Genomic DNA, 21,597 nt, shown 5'->3' with positions numbered 1-21,597 from the left:
TTGCAGTGCACACACCATTTGTTTAGCCTGAGATGTTTATACTCTGATATATTTTGACAGATGTTATGATATTTTGAGATACACTATTTATGATTGTTATACGATGTTTGATGACTATGTTTTTCTTAATAATTAAAAAAAGAAATTTTTGGACTGTATCTATGGGATGTTACAGCGTACTCCAAGAGGTGTATTGGGCCAATTTTGGGGCTTTGGGCCAAGTTGGGTGGGTTTAGCCTTAGAAGGGATAAAATGATCTTTTACCCTTAATGGAAGAGAATAAGAAACAAACTTTTGATGATGGGCTATCACCCTAATTATTGATTAGGATTGGTTTTGATATGTTCAGGTGTGTGAGGAGCCTTTGTAGCAGCAGCGCGTGTGTGATTCGATTACCGTCAGATTGAGGCGAGTCTCCTCATTATACTCGTGAGTCAAAGACACCAATGTCGACCCACTAGAATGTGTTATCTAGGATGTTAGTTGTCTTTGTGACTCTCGCATTGTATGTTGGGTTGGGCCCATTGACCTGCATGTAAGGCTAGGCTCATTTGCATGAGTAGGATGAGCCCATCGTATGTTAGGCTAGACCCATTGTATGTCGGGCTAGACTCATTTGTATGTTGGGTTGTGCCCATTGATTTGGAAGGGTTAGGCCTATTATTATGGGTTGGGCCTAATGTACGGACTAGGCCCAATGATACGTATGGCGGCCCAATGATACGTATGTCATGTGGTATTTTGGAGAGAACTCACTAAGCTTTGTGGTTACGGTTATGTATTTATGGTTTCAGGTACTTCCGATTGCAAAGGGAAGGATTCGGCCTGACTGCACAACATCCTCTAGCGTTTTCACATTGGCTATTAATGACTTTTACTCTGATGTTAAAATAATTTAATTACTATAACTGGGTTTGGAACAACTCAATTGTATCGTTAAGTATTTTTAAAATGAAAATTTTATTCTAAATTTTTGGAACGTTATAAGATCCATATAATATAAAATGATTCTGAAATGGTTCATTCCGAAAAAAAATAATTATTTTCCAAAAAAATGTAAAAGCATATTATTTTTCAAAAAAACACCAAAAATGGTTAAATTAGGGCAAATGACCTTTGAGGGTAATAAAGTATTCGTCTTGTATTCATTAGGTCCCTTATCTTTTTTTTGTCTTTATTATACCATTGAACTTATAATCCCTGTTCACCAAAACCCTTGATACCGGTTGTTGTAGGTTACTACTTATGTGGATATTACGTGGCATTATGTGCCATAAACTGGGCTTATTAATTGCAAAGTTACAGTACTGCATCGTTCTTGCCCGTTCTTGCCCTAGATCGACATGTCTTCTTCTTCTTCTTCTATTTCTTCCAAACGAAATTTTGAATTTCAACCTGAAAACCCTTGTTACTGTGGGTTGCCATCTCGTGTACGAACTTCACGAACTAAAGACAATCCAGGAAAAAAATTCAGATTGTGCCCAAACTCCATGGTAAAGCAATTGTTTTTTACTTTTCGTTTAATCTTCTTTCTTTAACCAATTTGTTACTTTTTTCAAGAATGAAGGACCAAAATGCAAGTTCTGGGAATGGTTGGAGCCTGAAACCCCTGAAAATGAAGTCAATTCTGGGAAGGACAAAAAAGAACCGTGTAATTTAACCCTCAAAGTTTCTATATTGGAAAACGAGATCAGCATATGTAAGATGAAGATGGAACAAGAAAATTTGGTTGTTAGACAAGAGTTTGAAAAACTCAAATGGAAGCTATTTACTCATAAAGTTGTGATGATTGTGTTGTTTCTGTTGTTTGTGTTTAAGAAGTAGTTTAGCCCTTAATTTAACCCTTAGTTTAGCTGTATTCAAAGACTAAATGTAATCCTTAATGTTGTAATTTGTTTGATGTATTATGACTAAATCTTTTTGATTAATGATAGTTTGATGTTTTGAGTGCTTTCCAAGAAGTATTAATTTGTTTAAAAGGTTAATGAATTGGACATGATGCATGGGTAAAATGGTCCAGATTAAATTTGGCAGTGAATTGTTATTGTGTTGATGTGATGCATGGGTAAAATGGTCCAGATTAAATTTGGCAGTGAATTGTTATTGTGTTGATGTGATCCAAGGGTAAAATGGTCCAGATTAAATTTGGTAGTCAATTGTTATTGTGTTGATGTGATCCAAGGGTAAAATGGTCCAGATTAACCACATTGGATACATCAAACATTTCTTAATGTATTAAGACCAAATCTTGGCATTAATCAATTGTTAATGTCTTGATGTGATCCAAGGGTAAAATGGTCCATATTAAATTTGGCAGTAATCAATTGTCAATGTGTTGATGTGATCCAAGGGTAATATGGTCCAGATTAACAACAACAACAACACCAAACTTTGCTTAATGTAGTAATACTAAATTTACTTGATTTATGATAGATAATATAAGATTAAACAATCTATATGCAAATAACCGTACACCAAAGCATATAGATAAAAGACAAAGTTGTAATATTCCATCAGCATGTGCACTATTACAAAAGCTGTGCCCACAGTTGTCCTAATATGTCAAAAGATGTGCCATGTGCCATGATTCTTAAATTTTTCCCAATTACATATTTATAAGACTAAAAGTTTGTCTTTCCAAATAAAATCATTCCAACACCATTGGGTTGTGTCCAGTGCTTCCTTCTTTCTTCAAAACCTTCCTTCTCAACCCTATCTTGGTAATTCTTTCTGAGTATTTTCGTATCCTCTGTCTAGTTGCAACTGGTTGAGCAGGGACATCAACATCTGGATGTGGATCATCTACTTGAACTGGATCCACTGGAGGAGTTGGTACATCAACTGGATCCATTGGATCTGCTTGAACTGGTTCAACATGTGGAGCTGGTACTTGAAGTGGATCCACTGGATCTTCTTGAACTGGTTCAACATGTGGAGCTGGTACTTGAATTGGATCTACCGGATCTGCTTGAACTGGATCAACCTGTGGAGCTGGTACTTGAACTGGATCCACTGGATTTGCTTGAACTGGATCCACTTGAACTGGTTCCACTTTACCTGCTATACAAATATGTAGCTAATGAGTTGGATGTTCCATTTAAATTATATTGTTTTAATAGCATACCTTTCTCTTTTTTACATTTTTTAGGTTTCTTGTTTTTTGGCCTTGAAGTGGATGCTACATCTGCTGGTCTAGTAGGACATGTTGATCTATTGTGGCCCCTTTCTCTACAAATAGTGCATCTATTAACTGAACCTGCTTTTGAGATAGTATGCCTTGTTTTCCCCTTGCTTTCCATCTCAGATTGATCTTTTTTCCTTTTAAGGGTTGGCCTTCCTGGTAACCTTCTTTTTTGAGGAGGCAATGGCTTCATGTAGGGAGCTTCAGGCCACATGGAACTACCATTAAGTGGGTTAATGGTATGGTTGTAACAAGTCAAGAACATGGATGTATGGAACCATGGTGCAACATAATCCTCTGCATTCCTGTTAAGGTATGAAATGGCTGCCACTGCATGCACACATGGGATACCTGATACTTGCCAAGATCTACATCCACATGTGTTGTTGTTAAGGTCCACAGCATATCCATCATTTCCAATCCTAACTTCATATTGTTGTATCCCAGATGGTATAACACCCCAAAATCTGCCCAAAAAAATAAGAAGTTCTATTAATCTTATATATGAGACATATAATATTAATATAATAGAAGTTATATCATACCTTTGCTGTTTCTTTAGCTTTGATATCTTCAACCTTATAGATGGACATATTTTTAAATTCCCCCAACTTTGTCCCTCTTGCAACATTTTATACATCCTCTCCATTGCATAAATCCTTATCTCTTCCAACATGGTGATGAGTGGTCTTTTCCTAGCAAGATCAATAATGGAGTTGAAACTTTCTGATATGCCATTCTCATAAGCATCACAAGCCCTGTCCACTTCAAAGAATGCCCTGCACCAACTTTTAGGGTCCCTTTCCATGAGGTGTTCATAAGCCAAAGGGTCAATTTTTTTTATGGAATTCATTTCTGCCTCAAATTTTGGTTGAGTAGTACTAGCAGCTGCTGCCCAAAACAACTTCCTATATTGTTCACCTTTGAATCTTTTCTTGAAGTTAGCATATATGTGCCTAGCACATTGTCTATGCTCTGCTGCTGGAACCCTTTCTTTGACAGCCTCTATTAATCCCTGAAAGAAAGCATGAAATAGATGACATAACAAAAACATTCAACTTAAACAAAACAAAACAGAAATATACCTTGTGTTGGTCTGATATGAGGGTCAATCCATGACCAATTCCCATTTCAATGTCATCCAGAAGGAGGTCAAGAAACCACTTCCATGTTTCCTTATTTTCAACTTCCACCACAGCCCATGCAATAGGGAAGATGTGGTTGTTTGCATCCCTACCCATAGCTGCTAACAGTTGGCCTCTACATATACCCTTTAAAAAACAACCATCTACCCCTATTACCCTCCTACATGCTGCAATCCAACCATCCTTCACACCCTTAAAACAAACATACATTTTAGAAAAGTAGGTTGTGGAATCAGGCATGACATTCACATCTATCTTTACTGTTGAACCAGGATTTGTCCTCATTATTTCTTCTCCATAACTCCATACTTTACCATAATGTTCCATCAAACTACCCTCTATCTCATCCAAAGCATATCTCTTAGCATTTCTACATTGAGTGACACTAACAATCAAGTTAAACTTTGTACTCACTTTGGCCTTCATTTTCCTTATGCTCATTTTAGGGTTCTTCACAAGTTGATTCTTAAAATGCATTCCAATCCATTTATATGTTACAATGGAACCAAGTTTGAAGACTCTTGAACAGTTATGTTCATCAACTAATGACTTAATTTGGAAAGACCTTTCACTGCTCATCCAGGAAGCCCACAGTCTAAAAGGACAAGAGGGGTTCTTGTTCTCTTTACAACATCTCACTAATAACCTCTGACTATCATTTTTCTCAAAATAAAGGTTGTACCCATTCTTCACTGCATAGTTAGTCAAACAATTTTTCAATTCCATGGGGTTAGAGAATCTCATACCTAGAATTGGCACCATTTTGTCCCATTTCTGGTTCTCATTATGGATAGGGTACACTGGTTTGTCATCTCCATTCTTGGTTTCAACCTCATCAGTTTCAGCCTCATCATCTATATCCTTACACATACCTGACACCCGATGTAAGAATTCATCACCAATAGTCTTGTCAAGAGAAGGAATGTAATCATCTGCTTCATGCTCATATGGAACATCATCAGAAAGTTGTGAATCTATATCATCATCCAGGTCTTCCTCAGAATAATGCCCTTCATCATCTTCCATTACTTCCATATCAGCCCAATCAAGTACAGGTTCATTTTCGTGGTCTATATACACATTCATTCTTAGACCGGCTTCATCACTATAACCCGTTTCAATAAACTCAAAGTAGTCAGCATCACTCCTAATGCTCCTAATACCCTCTGCCAATGGTTCATTTCTAGTGCAATAATATACATTATCACAACTGCCTTCAATCAACTTTGCAATGAACAAGTTAAAGTCTTTGAAATCCATTGCACCAAAATCGACATCACGGATTGAAACAACAACAGCGTTCAAGTACACTAATGGTTTTCGTGCGAATAAACCATTATAATGTATATAAACTGTTAAATACTTACTTTGTTTGGAATCGGAGGCCATCTTCTTCACTATAACACTCGCATTCACCAGTTCTCTTCAATTTCCTAACCGTATGCTTCGATTGAACTTTTTCTTCCCTCAATTAAAACGAACCCTAACTGTAGGGTGAAAAAGAAACGGTAATTAAATGTGTTCTAATTCCACGTAATAAGACATGTCATCTCTAATTAAATGTGGTAACCGGTAAAACAGGTGATAACCGGTATCAAGGGTTTTGGTGAACAGGGATTATAAGTTCAATGGTATAATAAAGACAAAAAAAAGATAAGGGACCTAATGAATACATGACGAATACTTTATTATCCTCAAAGGTCATTTTCCCGTTAAATTACTTAATTTCACTAAGAAAATGTTTTATTAGCGGACAACTACTAAAAACAAAAGCTTTTAAATTAAATCCTACCTTGAAATATGCAACATAAAGAATTTCATAAAAAAAAATAATAAATAAAAATAAAAATACCAGACGTTTTTTTGTTTTAAACAGGCTTATGTCCCCTCCATTTTACTATTTTAGAGACTGGTTTTGATATCACGGGGTATACAGATCTTTTTATAGTGGTGGAATGTGCCTACTTTCCACTCAAACTGTCACAATTCTGCAATTGGTTTGATCGATTTGTTTTTATATTTAAGTTTGCCCACTTCACATGTTTCTTTCTAAATTCAATCCCAAAATGTTAAATTCATAAATTAAACGGTTTGAATAAATTAGGTTATAGTTTATTAGTTATTTGCAGTTGAAATAAGCAATAAACAAAGAGGAAATTATTATTAAAATTAGTTTATTTAGTTTATCCCTATCATAATAAGCTGATTTTTAAGGATTTTATCGAAACACTTAAGGATTGTTTAGCTTAGTTTTTTAGAAGCCAAAAGTTTTTTTTTGAAAAAGTTGCAAAAAATCATATTTTCTTGAGTTTTCCAAAAATTTGATTTTCTTCTATCCAAAATTCAAAAGTCGTTTTTAAAAGTTTATCAAACATCTTTTACCTTTGATCTTTTCCTAAAATGACTTTTGATCTCTCAAAAACTAAGTCAAACACCCCCATAAACTTATTGTATTGTGATAGAAATAACCAATAAATAATAAACATCTTTTTTTTTCTCTATACAAAAGCCCTCTAAGTATTCAAATTCATCTCAATCATTTACATAATGTAATAATATTTCAAAAATAAATAAATTTAAAATATGGTTATTACTTAATGATATATTTTTAGTTATTTATTAGTAAGACCATCTACAACTTATAGTTTTTTTGAATATTAAATTAATAGATGTGTAGAAAATTTAAGTAAATGCTCCATCTTAAATGGTCTCATTTCGGAACTCGATATTTGAAAAACTATTTGATAATCTAATTTAAATTGTATTTCTTTTTTTTTTTTTAAATGTCTAATCTAAATTGTACTTATGTCCAATAAATATTGTCAAAAATAAAATTTATACATGGCATAAGATTAAAATGAAACAGCTAAAAAAATCCGAAATTCAATTTGGTGGTGATCGTCATTAATCGCAAACCTAATAGCATATCTCATATTACATCTCATCACCTCATAAACATTACATTAACTTGGTAAAACATTATATGACATAAATAAAATAAATAGAAACAAACATAGAAAGTAAAGATAAAAGCAAAAAATTGTTACCTGTTTGTCTTTCGTCTGTTGAATTTTTTAAAACAGAATTACATATTACATATGCTAAATAAAAAACACTCATTTCATACTACAACAAATCAAACAATGAATCACATTCAGACAACAGATGCCAACTTTGGGTTTCTGAAATAATGAGAAAGGTAAATGGGATTATGGGACCATATAAAGATAGGCATCACTCTGGTCGTGTAGCATAAACAGGAAATTTCAAGGAAACAAAAACCCAATCAATCCACTACCCACCACCTACACCATCTTCTTCACCTGGAACAATCCAACAGAAACCACCATGGATCGAAGCGAAGAAGATATGAAATTCGTTGGCTTCTTCGGCATCTTCAAACAATCATTCAAAACCATCTTCTCATCGAACAAAATCTTTGCACAAATCACTCTCACCTTAATCCTACCTCTCACAATCGTGTTTTTAGCTCACATGGAAATCTCCCGTCATTTATTCTGGAAAATCGAGAGCAATTCGTTGGTGTCCGAGAGTGATTCCTACTATCGAGCCCGAGCAACCGCCGCCGATTGGCTGTACTACTGGCTATTCAAAGTCGCATACATAACCTTATTCGCCGTCTTCTCCCTCCTCTCCACCGCCGCCGTCGTCTTCACCATCGCCTCCATCTACACCGACCGAGAAGTCGTTTTCCGAAAAGTTATGACAGTCGTTCCGAAGGTCTGGAAACGACTCTTTGTCACATTCGTGTTCATATACATCGCGTTCTTCATCTATAACGTAATTGGAGGTGTTGTTTTGGTTATAATCAGATCTATTTTTGGGTATTCAGGCATCGGTATAATCCTTTGGTTTATCATCGTCATCTTATACATCATTGGTTTCTTATATCTGAGCGTTGTTTGGCAATTGGCTAGCGTCGTTACTGTTCTGGAAAACACCTACGGATTCAAAGCTATGAGGAAAGGTAAGGATCTGGCGTATGGGAAGAAGAAAGTGGGAATGGGAATTGCATTCGTGTTGTACGCATTTTTGTTAGGATTACTTATTGTGTATGAGTTGTTCGTGGAATACGGTGGAGAAATTTTCGATTTGGCGATGATTTGGAGGGTGATGATCGGAATATTATGCGGGGTTCTGATTTTGAAATTGTTCTTGCTGTTCTTCGTCACCCAAACGATGCTTTATCTAGTCTGCAAATCGCATCACCGGGAAGTGATTGATAAGCTTAGTTTGTCGACGTTTTTAGGAGCTTATATGGGGGAGACGGTGGTGTATCCCGCCGCCGGCGAGGAAATCCAGCTTGGGAGACCTCAATCGCAATCTCAACAGGTTTGATAGTAGCAATCGAGTTGTAAAAATCTACGCTATGTGCTCAAAGCTAAAAGTTAACCTTAAAAGGTGTTTAATGAATCTTATATTTGGCTTTGAACTTGGAAGTTGTGCATTGAATGTTGGATTTTAATTAAAGCTGCAAACATCTGAATGTATGTTTAAATATTGAAACATATTTATTTTAGGTCGATGTTTAAAATGGCAAGAATAGTTTATATTTGGATAATTTGTCTTTCAGTTCCATACAAAGGTCATTTGATTTATTTATTTTTTTAGTTTTCATTACATTGTTATATGATAGACTTCAACTAGTTAAATTAATATTGAATCCTATATAGTGTCAGCTGTTCCATTTAATGACAACTTTTTTCATTTAAGTATGTATTTAATGATGCAATAAAAACATAAAAAAAAAAAAAAATTAATTACATTGAATATACTTCAAATGTAAGTGACCTAAAAACAAATTGTATATTATTCGTTATTCTTTTTGACATTAAACCTCACTTGGGCATATTATTGGTTATTATTTGTAACATTAAACCTCACTGAGGCACCCCAATGATGTTTTTTTTTTCCTTTTTGCTTCTGGTCTTAAAGTCATTTACATAAAAGTAAGTTGATAGACATTGGTGTGGACTTTAGTGAAGCGAAAAATTTAATGTGTCTAAGGAATTCTCAATCTCAAAGGGGGTCAGGCAGGGGGACCTGCTTTTACCGTTCCTCTTCATCGTAGCTATAGAGGGTTTAAGTGCAACCATGAAGGCTGCATGCGAGATTGGCGTCTTCCAAGGTCTAGCACTACCAAACGGTGCACCAACGATTTCTCACTTGCTATACGCTGATGATACGCTGTTTGTAAGTGAATGGTCAAAAAGAAACATAAAAAACCTTGCCAAGGTCATCCATTGTTTCTACGCTTCTTCCGGTCTCAAAGTAAATTTCGATAAATTCAAGGTTTTCAGTATTCACGCTGATATGCAGGAAGTCTCAAGATGGACCACAACTCCTAGTTGCAAACTATCCTCTCTCCCATTCACTTATCTCGGGGTTCCAGTCTTGGCGAACATGAACTTAACTAAAAATTGGAAACCAGTGATTGAGAGATTTCATAAAAAACTGTCCATATGGAAATCCAAAACCTTGTCGTTTGGTGGCAGGTTAACACTTGTACAATCGGTCCTGGGTTATCTACCAACTTATTATCTCTCAATATTTGTGGCTCTGGAAGGGATAATTGAGACGTTGGAACGAATTCGTATGAAGTTTCTATGGGGAGGAACAGTTGGAAAAAGAACTATACATTGGGTCTCTTGGGACAAAGTCATCGCCTCTAAAGACGTTGGTAGGCTTAGTGTTGGTACGATTAAATCCCTAAACAGTTCCCTTATTATGAAGTGGTGGTGGAGACTACCATCCGAATCAATATCTCTTTGGGCCAAAGCCATATAAGGCATGCATAATCCAAACAACAAACCTAACAACCGTTATGCAAGCAAATATATATCAGGTGTGTGGAAAAAAAAATTGTATACTTAAAATGATTTTTTAATATATAAATACCTTTCAAATTGTATTTCTTTTTTAAAAATACAGAAAATACATATTTGTATTAATAATACAAAAAAAGCCTATATTTATATTGAAAATAGAAAAAAAAAATCCACATTAACATCAAATATATAACTTTACGTTTTTGGAAGTTTAAAAGATATGTATCTATATATTATATACTTTCAAAATTGTAAACATATATTTATATATTGAAAAATATGAATACGTTTTAAAAAATGTATGTTTTTAAGTCTATAAATACGATTGCAATGTAAAAATATGTTTTTAAAGGTCTACATACTCTTTCCAAAATATATTAACCTTTAAATATGTTTTTTAATCTTTAAAAACATATTTTATATCTTTATAAATATAATTATACCTTTGAAAATGTAACTAAAAATAATATACACTTATAAAAAAAGAAAATAGTGATAATAATAATAATAATAATAATAATAATAATAATAATAATAATAATAATAATAATAATAATAATAATAATAATAATAATAATAATAATTTCTATTATTATTATTATTATTATTATTATTGCATTTAAATTATTTCATTAATATCCTCCATAATAAATGAAAATATTTTTGTCACATGTCACACTTTCATTGATTTGGCCACATGTTACTTTTTGGTTATTTTCAATTAATTTTTTTCCATATGACATTTTGTGGTTTTTTTCATTTTATTAATTTCCACATAATATTTAAATGTAATAATTAATTAAATGCATATCAATTTTATTAATTGACTTCCTTCTAATTTCAAAATTTTTAAATTAATGTTTTATTAATTTCCTTTATTTGATTTTAATAATTCAATATTTTTCTATTTTTTCTTATAAATTCAAAAATTTCAAATATTTAGAATTTAATCTGTTTTTTTAAATGAACTCATGTATTACATGGGTGTTAAACCTAGTACTATATATATATATATATATATATATATATATATATATATATATATATATATATATATATATATATATATATATATATATATATATATTAATTTTTCGAAATATGGAACATAAAAGATATGCAACTTAGTTGTATGATCCTTGCTTTATGAGTTGGAGGTGGTGGGTTCGAAAACCCCTTACCTTATTGTGCTTGTAAGTTTTATAAAGGAGTAAAGCAATAGCCAGCCACGTCATCGAGTCTGCCCACGTGGCATGCACGTCAGCAATACCGTCCACCTAGCACATGAGTGGCGTGCCACATGTGCGGGTGACTGACTAAAAGGGTAAAACCGAAAAAAAAAATTGCAAGTTTGCGGCATTAACGAACCAAAATTCTTTCAAAGGATAAAACCGTAAATTTTTGAAAAGCTTAAATGTTTTTATGACATTATCCTTGGTTTAAATTATCTAAATTTGCAAATACCAAATTTCATTGATTTAGGTTTTCCACTTTTGAAAATTTTGTATGTATATTTTTGTTTTTTAGTTCCGTAATTGTTTTGTAGCTTTTAATTATTTCGATGTTTGTAGAATCAAATGAAACAGTGTGTATATATTATACACAATTAATATTGGTTCTTTGTACATGACGTTGAAGTATAAAATAAATACGTTGATTTAAAATAGTTGGTTATGTAAATTCAAATAAAGAGATATGTATTGGGAGTAATTAGATTATTGGTTCTTAATAGCAATGTTTTAAAAACCGGTTTTTGAGATGAATCGGTATGGTGACCGGTTTACGGTTTAACCGGTTCGACCGTCGGATGAACCAGTTTCTATAGTTTTCATGTTTTTTTTTCTATTTTCCTACATATATATACATATATAAATTATGAATTTGATACTTACTATTTCAAACATTAAAAATACACATATAAATATGTTGATAAATTCAAATACATTAAAATAACACATAACCATAAGTTTTAGTGTTTATATCAATTCATATACTTCAAAAAGAAAAAAAAAATAAAGTATAATACCGAAACGAAATATAGTTTTAAATGAAACAAACACATCAAAAAACTTTATAACATTTACCATATATTTTTATTTAGAGAAAACTAAATAGAATTGAAAAAAATCACCAAAGTTTATTATATAAATTATTTTTTTTTTCATATGTTTTTATTCGGTTTAACCGGTTTATTTTGACCGGGTCAACCGGGTTTTTCTTAAAACCGGCCGATTCAATCCGGTTCAGAAATCAATATAAAACCGGTGATAGTTGAACCGCTTCTTCTCCCGGTTCCCCATCCAACCGGTTCGACCGACCGGTTCATACCGGTTTTTAAAACATTGCTTAATAGTCATCGATGGCTCGACTTTGATTAATGGTTCTCCCACATGAATTTCAAATGAAAATGGATTTTTGTCAAGTCAATCCACTATCTCCTTTTCTTACTTTATTTTGGTCAGTGAGGGATTGTATATTTGTATATTTTCGTCAAATAGCCTATAAAGAAAAATATTTTTCATGGTGCTTAGCTAGTCAGTTTGAGTTTGATGCCGGAGGTAAGTAGATCTCACATTCTTTATCCATGTTGATGATATAATTGTTCTTAGGGTTTAATCAATGGAAAATGTTAGGAAAATTGTGAGAACCTTGCATAGTTTTTCTTGTCTCAGGTCTTAAAGTTATTTTTACATAAAAATAAGTTGTTAGGCATTGATGTGGACTTTAATAAAATTTGCTCGACTATAAGGTTGTCATTCATGCATCTTGGTCTTCCGAACGACTTTAATATGGACACAATTGAAAGTTGAAAAGAAGTGGTCAACAAATGCCCAGATAAATAGTCAAATTGGAAAGTAACTATGCTTTATATCGGAGGTCGTCTTATGTTAATTAATTAAATTCTTGATAGTGTTGCTACTTATTTCATGAATATGTTTCATGCACCCCAAAAACTCATCGCCCGTTAGGAATTGATTTGTAATCAACTTTTTGTTAGCGTATATTTAGGATAAATTAAGCCTACTTGGGTCAAGTGGAAGAAGGTTACGCCAAGTACAATAGAAGGAGTGTTAGGAGTGGAACCTTGTATGCTTATAATACAACTCTTTTTGTAACACCCGTTTTCCCAGGAGTATTATCTAAGGACGTATTAAGATCAAAGTTAGGGTTTTTGAAACAAAAAAACCTTATGCCACGACGTGGTGCAAGGATGCCCACGACGTGGCATGGTTGTTATAGTACGTGTATCTCTGACGGGCTCTACAACGTGGCACAACGAGGGCCACGACGTGGCGGTCACTTGAGACCAAGCCCATGATTTTAGGGTTTACTCCCTATTTAAGCACCTTAACTTTAATTTAGGGCATCCTCTTTAGCCTCCAACCTCACCATTTCGAAAATCTTAGCCCCCTTTGAGTGTTCTTGGTGTTCTTAGCCCTTTGAAGGCTCATTTCTCATATTTTTGTGTTGAGCTTGAAGACCATGTTTCTTGAAAAGTGTTTTGGTAAAGATCTCAAGTGTATATCTAGCAAATGGACTTCATTTTTGGACCATTGTGAGTAAAAAGCTTCACTCTTGATCTTTAGTTTGCTAGATCTTGTAGTTTGATAATATTTGTCTCTTTTGGCCCTTGTACTTTGGAGTTGGGTAGACTCCAGAACCTCTTGAACTTGTTTTATCATCTCATAATCCTATTGGGCTGGGAAAGTTTGTATCTTGATTTCATTCTTGAAGCCATACATGTTTTGGGAAGGTTTTGTACTATTTCGGACTTAGGGTTTAGGATCTTGTCTTGTGGTGAGGTCCCAATGGATAAAGTTAGAAACTTTACCCATTAAGTTATTATGAAAGATTAGATCTCAACTTTTGAGCCTTGATTTGTACGGATTAAGATCTTAATGAAAATTTGAAGGAAACACCCAGTTAACATGACGTGGCCAAGGGATGACCACAACGTGGTGAAATCCAGATCCATGGCCATTTTGTCTTTGGCGTTTCCACGACGTGGCCAAGGAGGGCCCATGACGTGGCGTTGAATTTGAATTTTGTTGACCATTGAGTTTTTGACCAAGTTTGACTTTAGGTTTTGGGGGTGTAGTTTGAGATTTGGTCCCTAATTGTTGTATAGGTTACATGTAGTATTAGTTATTGGATCCGTGAGTAGTGTTGTTGTTCGCTAGACTACAAAGTGAGTTTTCTCACTATACTTTGTATTTTAGCATGTATCCTTATGTGTAGAATATTGGTATGCAGTAGTAATTTGTTAGATTGGTAGATATGTAATGATTACATGTGTTTGTTGGTTAATGTTTATCTGTTTGCATATATCAACATATTGCGTATGGTTGGGTAAAGGCAGTCTTGCTTTGTGTTGTAGGCTAAGATACCCAGGCGGTCTAGTTTAATGTAGGCCTTACAAGGTGGTCCATCCATACTATAGGCCCAAGGGAGCGGTCCAACTACCATAGGCCTTACGAAGCGGGCCAGTAGACTGTAGGCTCAGTAGAGCGGTCCAGGTATCCTGTAAACTTTGCGAGGTAGTCCAACATCCTGTAGGCCTTGCAAGGCGGTCCAAGCATAATGTAGGTTGATGTGTGCATATATTTTATATCTATTGTTGTGTAGGGTGTTTTGAGGGAACTCGCTAAGCTTTGGCTTATAGTTGTGGATTAAATATTTTGCAGGTACTTATCAGATGGCGAAGGTGGGACTGTACAAATGCGAATCAGCAGTTTTATAATCGAGATTCCGCGTTGTTTTCCCTTATAACTCTAATTTGGAAATATTTACTTTAAATAAATGGTTTTAACTTGGATATATTTACAAAAATGCTTGTTTATTTTATTTGAAAATCCAAATTTGGAAATATAGGATGTTACAAGTTGGTATCAGAGCCCTGGTTTGAGGGATTTGTATGAACACTCGTGAGATTCCAAACTCAAACTAAGGATCTGAGAAATTTTTATAAACTTTTTTAAAAATAATGGACCTAAAAGAAGAAATGAAGATGCATTGTGTACATGTAACACCATGGTTTCCAGGTATTTACTCTTTTAACCTTGTTATAAAGATTTTTGGCAATTTGGTCCAAACGTTAGACATTTGGCATAGATTGCCAAGCGTTCTATGAGAGACACCAGGCGTTTACATGCAGAGACCAAACCTTTATTTTTAGGGTTTACACCCTATTTAAGCATCCTTATGGTCCACAAACCCTTTTTCTCATCAACCTCCATCCTCATTTCGAAAACCCTAAGTGTGTATGAGAGTTTGAAGCCTTGGCTCATCTTTTTTGTATCATTCAGTGTTCTTAATATGAAAAGGAAGATCATTGCAGTGTTAGTGTTGCTCTCAAGCTTGTGGATCTGGACTCTTGTCCTCTTGGAGCATCATTTTGTGGTATAAAGTTCTGAACTTGATCATCATATCTCTAGATCTTGTTTATGTTAGAAGGTTATGCTTATTAGCCCCATTTTATTGGTCTTTTTGGGTAGGAGCTACCTTAGACCAAAGGAGTTGTCCTTTTGGACATTTTAGGGCAAATTAAGTGATAAAAGTGTGATCGTGGACCTTCTTTTCACTCCATGCAAGTTTTGAGGTGTCTTAATGGGTTAAGGAGCTGGAGTTTTAGCTTTTGGGCTCATTGTAACCATGCATGGCCATAAATTTTGCAACTTTATGGCTTTAGATGTTCTATTAGTTGTGGATCTGAAGTTTGGACTTGATATCTTAAGCCATTAAGTCATTGGTTTGGAAGTTGGTGAACAACGAGCAAATGCCTGGTGTTTGCATGTGAACACTCAGCGTTCAGATGCCAGGCATCGTAGGGAGGAATACCAGGTGTTCTATGCAGAAGCTCAATGGGTCGATTTTGGGCGTTGGGCCATTACGGGTTTTGGGCTTAGTTTAGTTGGGCTTGTATATAAAGGGCAAAATGATCTTTTGCCCGTATCATGATGAGTATTTGACTAGACCATAGGTTTGGGTTAAACCCTAATTATTAATAGGGTTTGTTTCCGGTTTTGGTTTGACGTGAGGACCAGCTGTTGGAGTTTGGACTGTTGACTTTGGGCCTTGTTGGGCCATTAGACTTCTGATGTGGGTTTTTTTCTAGTATGATGGACTTTCTTGGATTAGACTCATGATGGGTTTTGGGCCCAATTAGGATATTCGGCCATATTGGGCTTTTTTTGCTATTGGTTTGGGCTTCGGATTTTGGGCCAAGTGAGGAAAGGGTAAAATTGACTTTTACCTTGAGTATTGGGTAGTCGGACTAGGTTTCCAGATATGGGTTGAGGGCCAAATATTTATTAGGTGTTATTTGATGTTGTTAGCACGAAGATTTTCCTGATCGACAGATTGAGCTTTTGTTTGTGATATTCAGCAGCTTGAGGCGAGTCTTCCTTCGCAGTATCCGTGGGTCGAAGGCACCAATGTCGGCCCACTAGTTTATGTTATAGTATGATGATTGTCTTTGTGATAATTTTCAGTTATGCCTGTATTTTCTTGGTGACTTTGTGATTACAGTTATGATATTATTGATGGGTTTTAGCCATATGAACATTCCTATGTGCACATACAAACCCTAATGCTTGGATCTAGGTTTCTCTAATTAAACATGCATTGGATCCAAGACTTCTAATAGCTAATATAGTATAAGAACAATACAAAATCAGAGTTAGAAGCTTATCTTGAAACACTTGTTTGATCTTCTTGTTCTTGGAGCTTTAGAGTCACAAATGTCACTCCTCTAATGGATTAGAAACACCAACTAGCAATAGGATGACTTGAGAGAGAGGAGAGGGAAGAAATCGGCCAGGGTTTCTTTTCTTTTTCAGAGGTGCCGATTTCCCTTACCCCAAGGGTCTATTTATACTTGTAAGGCTCCTAGGGTTTCACCCTTAAACCCTAATTGGATAACTTTTACTCAAAGCAATCCAAATCCTTTCCAAGATAAGCCCTTGGACGATTTGTGGCTTATCCTAAGCCCTAGAAATCGTCCAACCCTATCCATAAAGGATTTACAGCCCAAAGTGTAACTATCAAACAATTGACAGTTTATACTTTCTTATTTAATTAATCTCTTTAAGTCACCAAATCAATTCTAATTAATTTATGACTTATATTAATCAAATAACAATATTATTATTCCTTATATTATTCTCATAATATATTAATAATATTTATTCTCTCATAATAAATCATCCTATCAAGTTGCTATGGTGAAGGCAACCCAAAAGGACCATGCACAATCGAGTCAAATATTTGCCTAATATAGTTGCAGCCTTAGACACTATTCCAACAATCTCCCACTTGGATAAGTCTAGTAACTATATGCACAAGTACAATTCGATTTGCAATCATAGCTCTCAAAGACGCTGTCAAACTCTGATCTAATCAATCTTGTCCTTTAGATAAGGGATCGTACAGTCCTCTGTTAGATATCATGCTGACAATTCTATGGAATAATTTGTCTAGCATTTGGTTTCTCGATCTCCGATTCATTTGACATAGAACTTAATTGAACACATCAATTCAGTTCTGACCGGGCTCGGCACATAAGTCAAATCAAATCATCGAGCGGCCGAGATATCGCTTTTACCCTCTTCGGATAAAAGTAACAGATAAACTTCGACTTATATGCATTTACTTATTCATTAATCAACTATACACAACAATGCGTTTTATAACACCAAGTTACTGATGCGTTTTCGCATTATCAATGTACAACCAATTAACAAATAACAAACCATATATCTAGGTTTTAAGACTATATGATATTATCGTCTTGCGATCACCCTTTTATATCATATTCCATAAGGTGATTCCAGCAAGCGCGGGTTTGTTCCAATGCTCAAAACTAGTTCATAAGCACTCATGAACGTTGCAGCAACCCTTTGCTATGTCTAATACCATTTAGACAATCTACACACCAATTCATGACAATCTTCATTCATATCTACTTCCAACATATGAACGATTGTGGACAATTTGAATAATTTGATTATTCTTAATAAACTCAATTATTCTGGAAGTCAAAACATGCAAAATGAAACAATAGTTAAATAATTAACATAAGACAGTAACATTACTCATAAATAATACTCTTTTATTTAATCATCAAATGTTAATCACATTTATCTATTACACGTTTCTACTATTATCTAATCTACGCTAATATCATCCTTCAGCCCAATACTCCTAGCATGCTGCAAGTGCTTAACCCTACTCAGTCCCTTCGTAAGCGGATCTGCTGGGTTATCGTCCGATGATATCCTCTTCACTACGAGTTGTCCTTCTTCTACACGATGTCTAATGAAGTGATATTTTCTGTCGATATGTCAAGATCTACCATGATCCCTTGGTTCCTTGGTCAAGAAAACTACTCCTTCATTATCACAGAAAATTTCCATGGGCTCCTTTATGGCAGGTACAACTCCAAGGTCACCAATGAAGTTCTTCAACCATATTGCCTCCTTCGACGCTTCGCTTGCTGCAATGTACTCTGATTCGCACATTGAATCAGCTACGGTTTCCTGCTTGGAAATTTTCCAAGTTACTGCTCCTCCATTCAGGGTAAAGACCCAGCCCGACTGCGAATGGTAGTTGTCCCTGTTGGTCTGAAAGCTGGCGTCACTATACCCTCGCACCTTCAAGTCATCACTCCCTCAGAGGACTAAGAACCATTCCTTCGTCCTCCAAAGGTACTTAAGGATATTCTTCACCGCAATCCAATGGGCTCTGCCAGGGTTCCCTTGATATCTGCTAACCATGCTCAAAGCAAAGGCTACATTAGGGCGAGTACAAGTCATAACATACATGATTGAGCCAACTGCGGAAGCGTATGCTACTCGGCTCATCTCTGCTATTTCAACTTCGGTACTCGGACTTTGAGTCTTACTCAACTTGGCATTACTTTGTATCGGTAATTCTCCATTCTTCGAGTTTTCCATACTAAAACGTTTTAGTACCTTATCTAAGTAAGTGTTCTGACTAAGTCCTATTAGTCTCTTACTTCTTTCTCTCACTATCCTTATTCCCAAAATATAAGAAGCCTCTCCGAGGTCCTTCATAGCGAAGCACTTCCTGAGCCAGGACTTAACCTCCTGCAGAGTCGGGACGTCGTTTCCTATGAGTAATATGTCATCGACATATAGAACGAGGAAGCTTACTATACTCCCACTGGCTTTGACATATACACACGATTCATCTTCGCTTCGTACAAATCCAAACTCTTTGACTTTCTCATCGAAGCAAAGATTCCATCTGCGAGACGCTTGCTTAAGTCCATAAATGGACTTCTCAAGCTTACAAACTCTATTTGGATGCTTTGGATCCATAAACTCCTCTGGCTGAGCCATGTAAACATCCTCAGCCAACTTCCCATTAAGGAAAGCGGTCTTGACATCCATTTTCCAAATCTCATAATCATGAAATGCGGCAACAGCTAGCATCACTCTAATAGACTTTATCTTCGCAACTGGTGAGAAGGTCTCATCATAGTCAACTCCGGGAATTTGAGTAAAGCCCTTCGCGACCAATCACGTTTTATATGTGTGTACGTTTCCATCCACGTCAGTCTTCTTCTTGAAGATCCATTTGCACCCAACGGTCTTACGTCCGGGCACATTATCAACCAAATTCCAAACTTGGCTGTCATACATGGACTGGATCTCGCTATCCATCGCCTCTTTCCATTTTACAGACTCCGGGCCTGCCATGGCTTCCTTATAGGTATTAGGTTCATCTAGATTTATTAGTGTACCATCACTAATATACGTGTCCCCTTCGGTAGTAATATGAAAACCATAAAACTGGGGTTGAACTCTAACTCTTTCGGAATGTCTAAGAGGTAAGGACTCGTCAATCGGTTCAACCGGAGTTTCCTCCTCGGGTTGAGTGCCAGCGGTAGAGGTTCCTTCATCTATCGACTCTTGAATCTCTTCAAGCTCGATTTGCCTCCCACTGTCTCCTTGGCTTATGAGTTCTCGCTCTCGGAAAACTCCTCTCCTCGCAACAAAGACAACATTGTCCTTCGGTCTATAGAAGAGATATCCAAAGGATTTTTGCGGGTAGCCGATGAAAATACATCGCTCACTACGAGGTTCAAGCTTGTCGTGAGTATCTCGTCTTACGAAAGCCTCGCAACCCCAAACCTTGATATGTGCCAACGAGGGAGCTTTCCCTGTCCACATCTTGTGAGGTGTTTTGGCAACCTCCTTAGTAGGGACTCGGTTAAGGATATGGGCGGCAATCTCTAAGGCATACCCCCAAAAAGAGATAGGTAGTGAAGCACGACTCATCATAGAGCGAACCATGTCCAACAAGGTTCGATTACGCCTTTCTGCCACACCATTCAATTGTGGTGTCCTAGGTGGCGTCAATTGTGAAACTATTCCACACTCCTTGAGATAATCGTGGAATTCAAGAATTAGGTACTCTCCTCCTCGATCGGATCGAAGCATCTTGATTTTCCTGCTCAATTGATTCTCCACTTCATTCTTGAACTCTTTGAACTTTTCAAAAGTTTCTGACTTTTGCTTGATTAAGTAGATATACCCATATCTACTATAGTCATCGGTAAAAGTCACATAGAAGCGGTTCCCATCCTTCGTGGTTGATCTAAACGGTCCACATACATCGGTATGTATTAGGTCCAATAGACCATCACCCTTTTCACACGTACTTGTGAAGGGTGACTTCTTCCCTAAGGTCCAATGACTCCAACACTCCATCCTTTTGGAGTTGGGCTATGCGCTTCTTGTTGACATGTCCAAGACGACAATGCCACAAGGATGCTCTATCTATACTATTGGAAGAATCTATGTTCAAAACATCATTTCCCAAGTTATCAACAATCATAACAGTTTCATAAATTCCATTACACGGTATTGCTTCAAAATAAAAGACACCATTTAGATAAGCCAAAATAGAACCATTTTGATTATTAAAAGAAAATCTAAAACCTTGTCTAAACAAACCATGAAATGAAATGATGTTTCTAGCCATTTCTGGCGAATAGCAACAATTGTTCAAATCTAAAGATAAACCATTCCTAAGCACTAAAGAATACACTCCAATCTTGGTCATAGGCGACGATCCACATGATTAGATTTATCCTTCCATGCTCCACATCCCTATTTCTTCTTAGTCCCTGCACATTAGAACAAATGTGGTAACCACAATCGGTATCAAGAACCCAAGAAATAGCATGGGATGAATCATTAGATTTAATTGTGTATATACCTGCGAAAGACGGCTTGATCTTTCCTTCCTTGATGGCTTGCAGGTACTCTGGGCAACTTCTCTTCCAATGTCCTATCTTGTGGCAGTGGTGGCACTCTGCCTCCTTTCGGTTAGGGCAGGGTTTCATAGGATCAACTTTGGTCCCACTAGAAGAGGCACCATCTCGGGGCTTAAC

The 21,597-nt window shown here is 35.8% G+C and overlaps 2 protein-coding genes across 2 annotated transcripts; one reads left to right on the top strand and one right to left on the bottom strand.

The window, feature by feature from the left end:
• Positions 1 to 2,870: 2,870 nt before the first annotated feature.
• LOC111901928 (uncharacterized) lies at positions 2,871 to 5,748 on the bottom strand. The gene is made up of 3 exons (XM_052764501.1): positions 4,267 to 5,748; positions 3,727 to 4,196; positions 2,871 to 3,648 (listed from the first exon to the last, which is right to left on the bottom strand). The coding sequence occupies exons 1-3, from the start codon at positions 5,713 to 5,715 to the stop codon at positions 3,054 to 3,056; spliced, it is 2,514 nt and encodes an 837-aa protein (XP_052620461.1). The 5' UTR covers positions 5,716 to 5,748; the 3' UTR covers positions 2,871 to 3,053.
• A 1,926-nt stretch (positions 5,749 to 7,674) lies between these two features.
• Positions 7,675 to 8,685, top strand: LOC111901974 (uncharacterized). The gene has a single exon (XM_023897844.1). The coding sequence runs from the start codon at positions 7,675 to 7,677 to the stop codon at positions 8,683 to 8,685; it is 1,011 nt and encodes a 336-aa protein (XP_023753612.1).
• The last annotated feature ends 12,912 nt before the right edge of the window (positions 8,686 to 21,597 follow it).

The sequence above is a fragment of the Lactuca sativa genome, chromosome 6 (assembly GCF_002870075.4).
Source record: "Lactuca sativa cultivar Salinas chromosome 6, Lsat_Salinas_v11, whole genome shotgun sequence".
Taxonomy (NCBI): domain Eukaryota; kingdom Viridiplantae; phylum Streptophyta; class Magnoliopsida; order Asterales; family Asteraceae; genus Lactuca; species Lactuca sativa.
Note: the sequence above shows the minus strand (reverse complement) of the source record. Positions and strands in the feature narration are given on the sequence as shown.

Excerpts from the sequence above, each read along its gene's own strand:
- LOC111901928 (XM_052764501.1), bottom strand. The coding sequence starts at position 5,715 with ATGGCCTCCGATTCCAAACAAAGTAAGTATTTAACAGTTTATATACAT. Across the intron at positions 4,197-4,266 it reads TCATATCAGACCAACACAAG|GGATTAATAGAGGCTGTCAA; the intron begins GTATATTTCTGT and ends GCTTTCTTTCAG. Across the intron at positions 3,649-3,726 it reads AAGCTAAAGAAACAGCAAAG|ATTTTGGGGTGTTATACCAT; the intron begins GTATGATATAAC and ends TTTTTTGGGCAG.
- LOC111901974 (XM_023897844.1), top strand. The coding sequence starts at position 7,675 with ATGGATCGAAGCGAAGAAGATATGAAATTCGTTGGCTTCTTCGGCATC.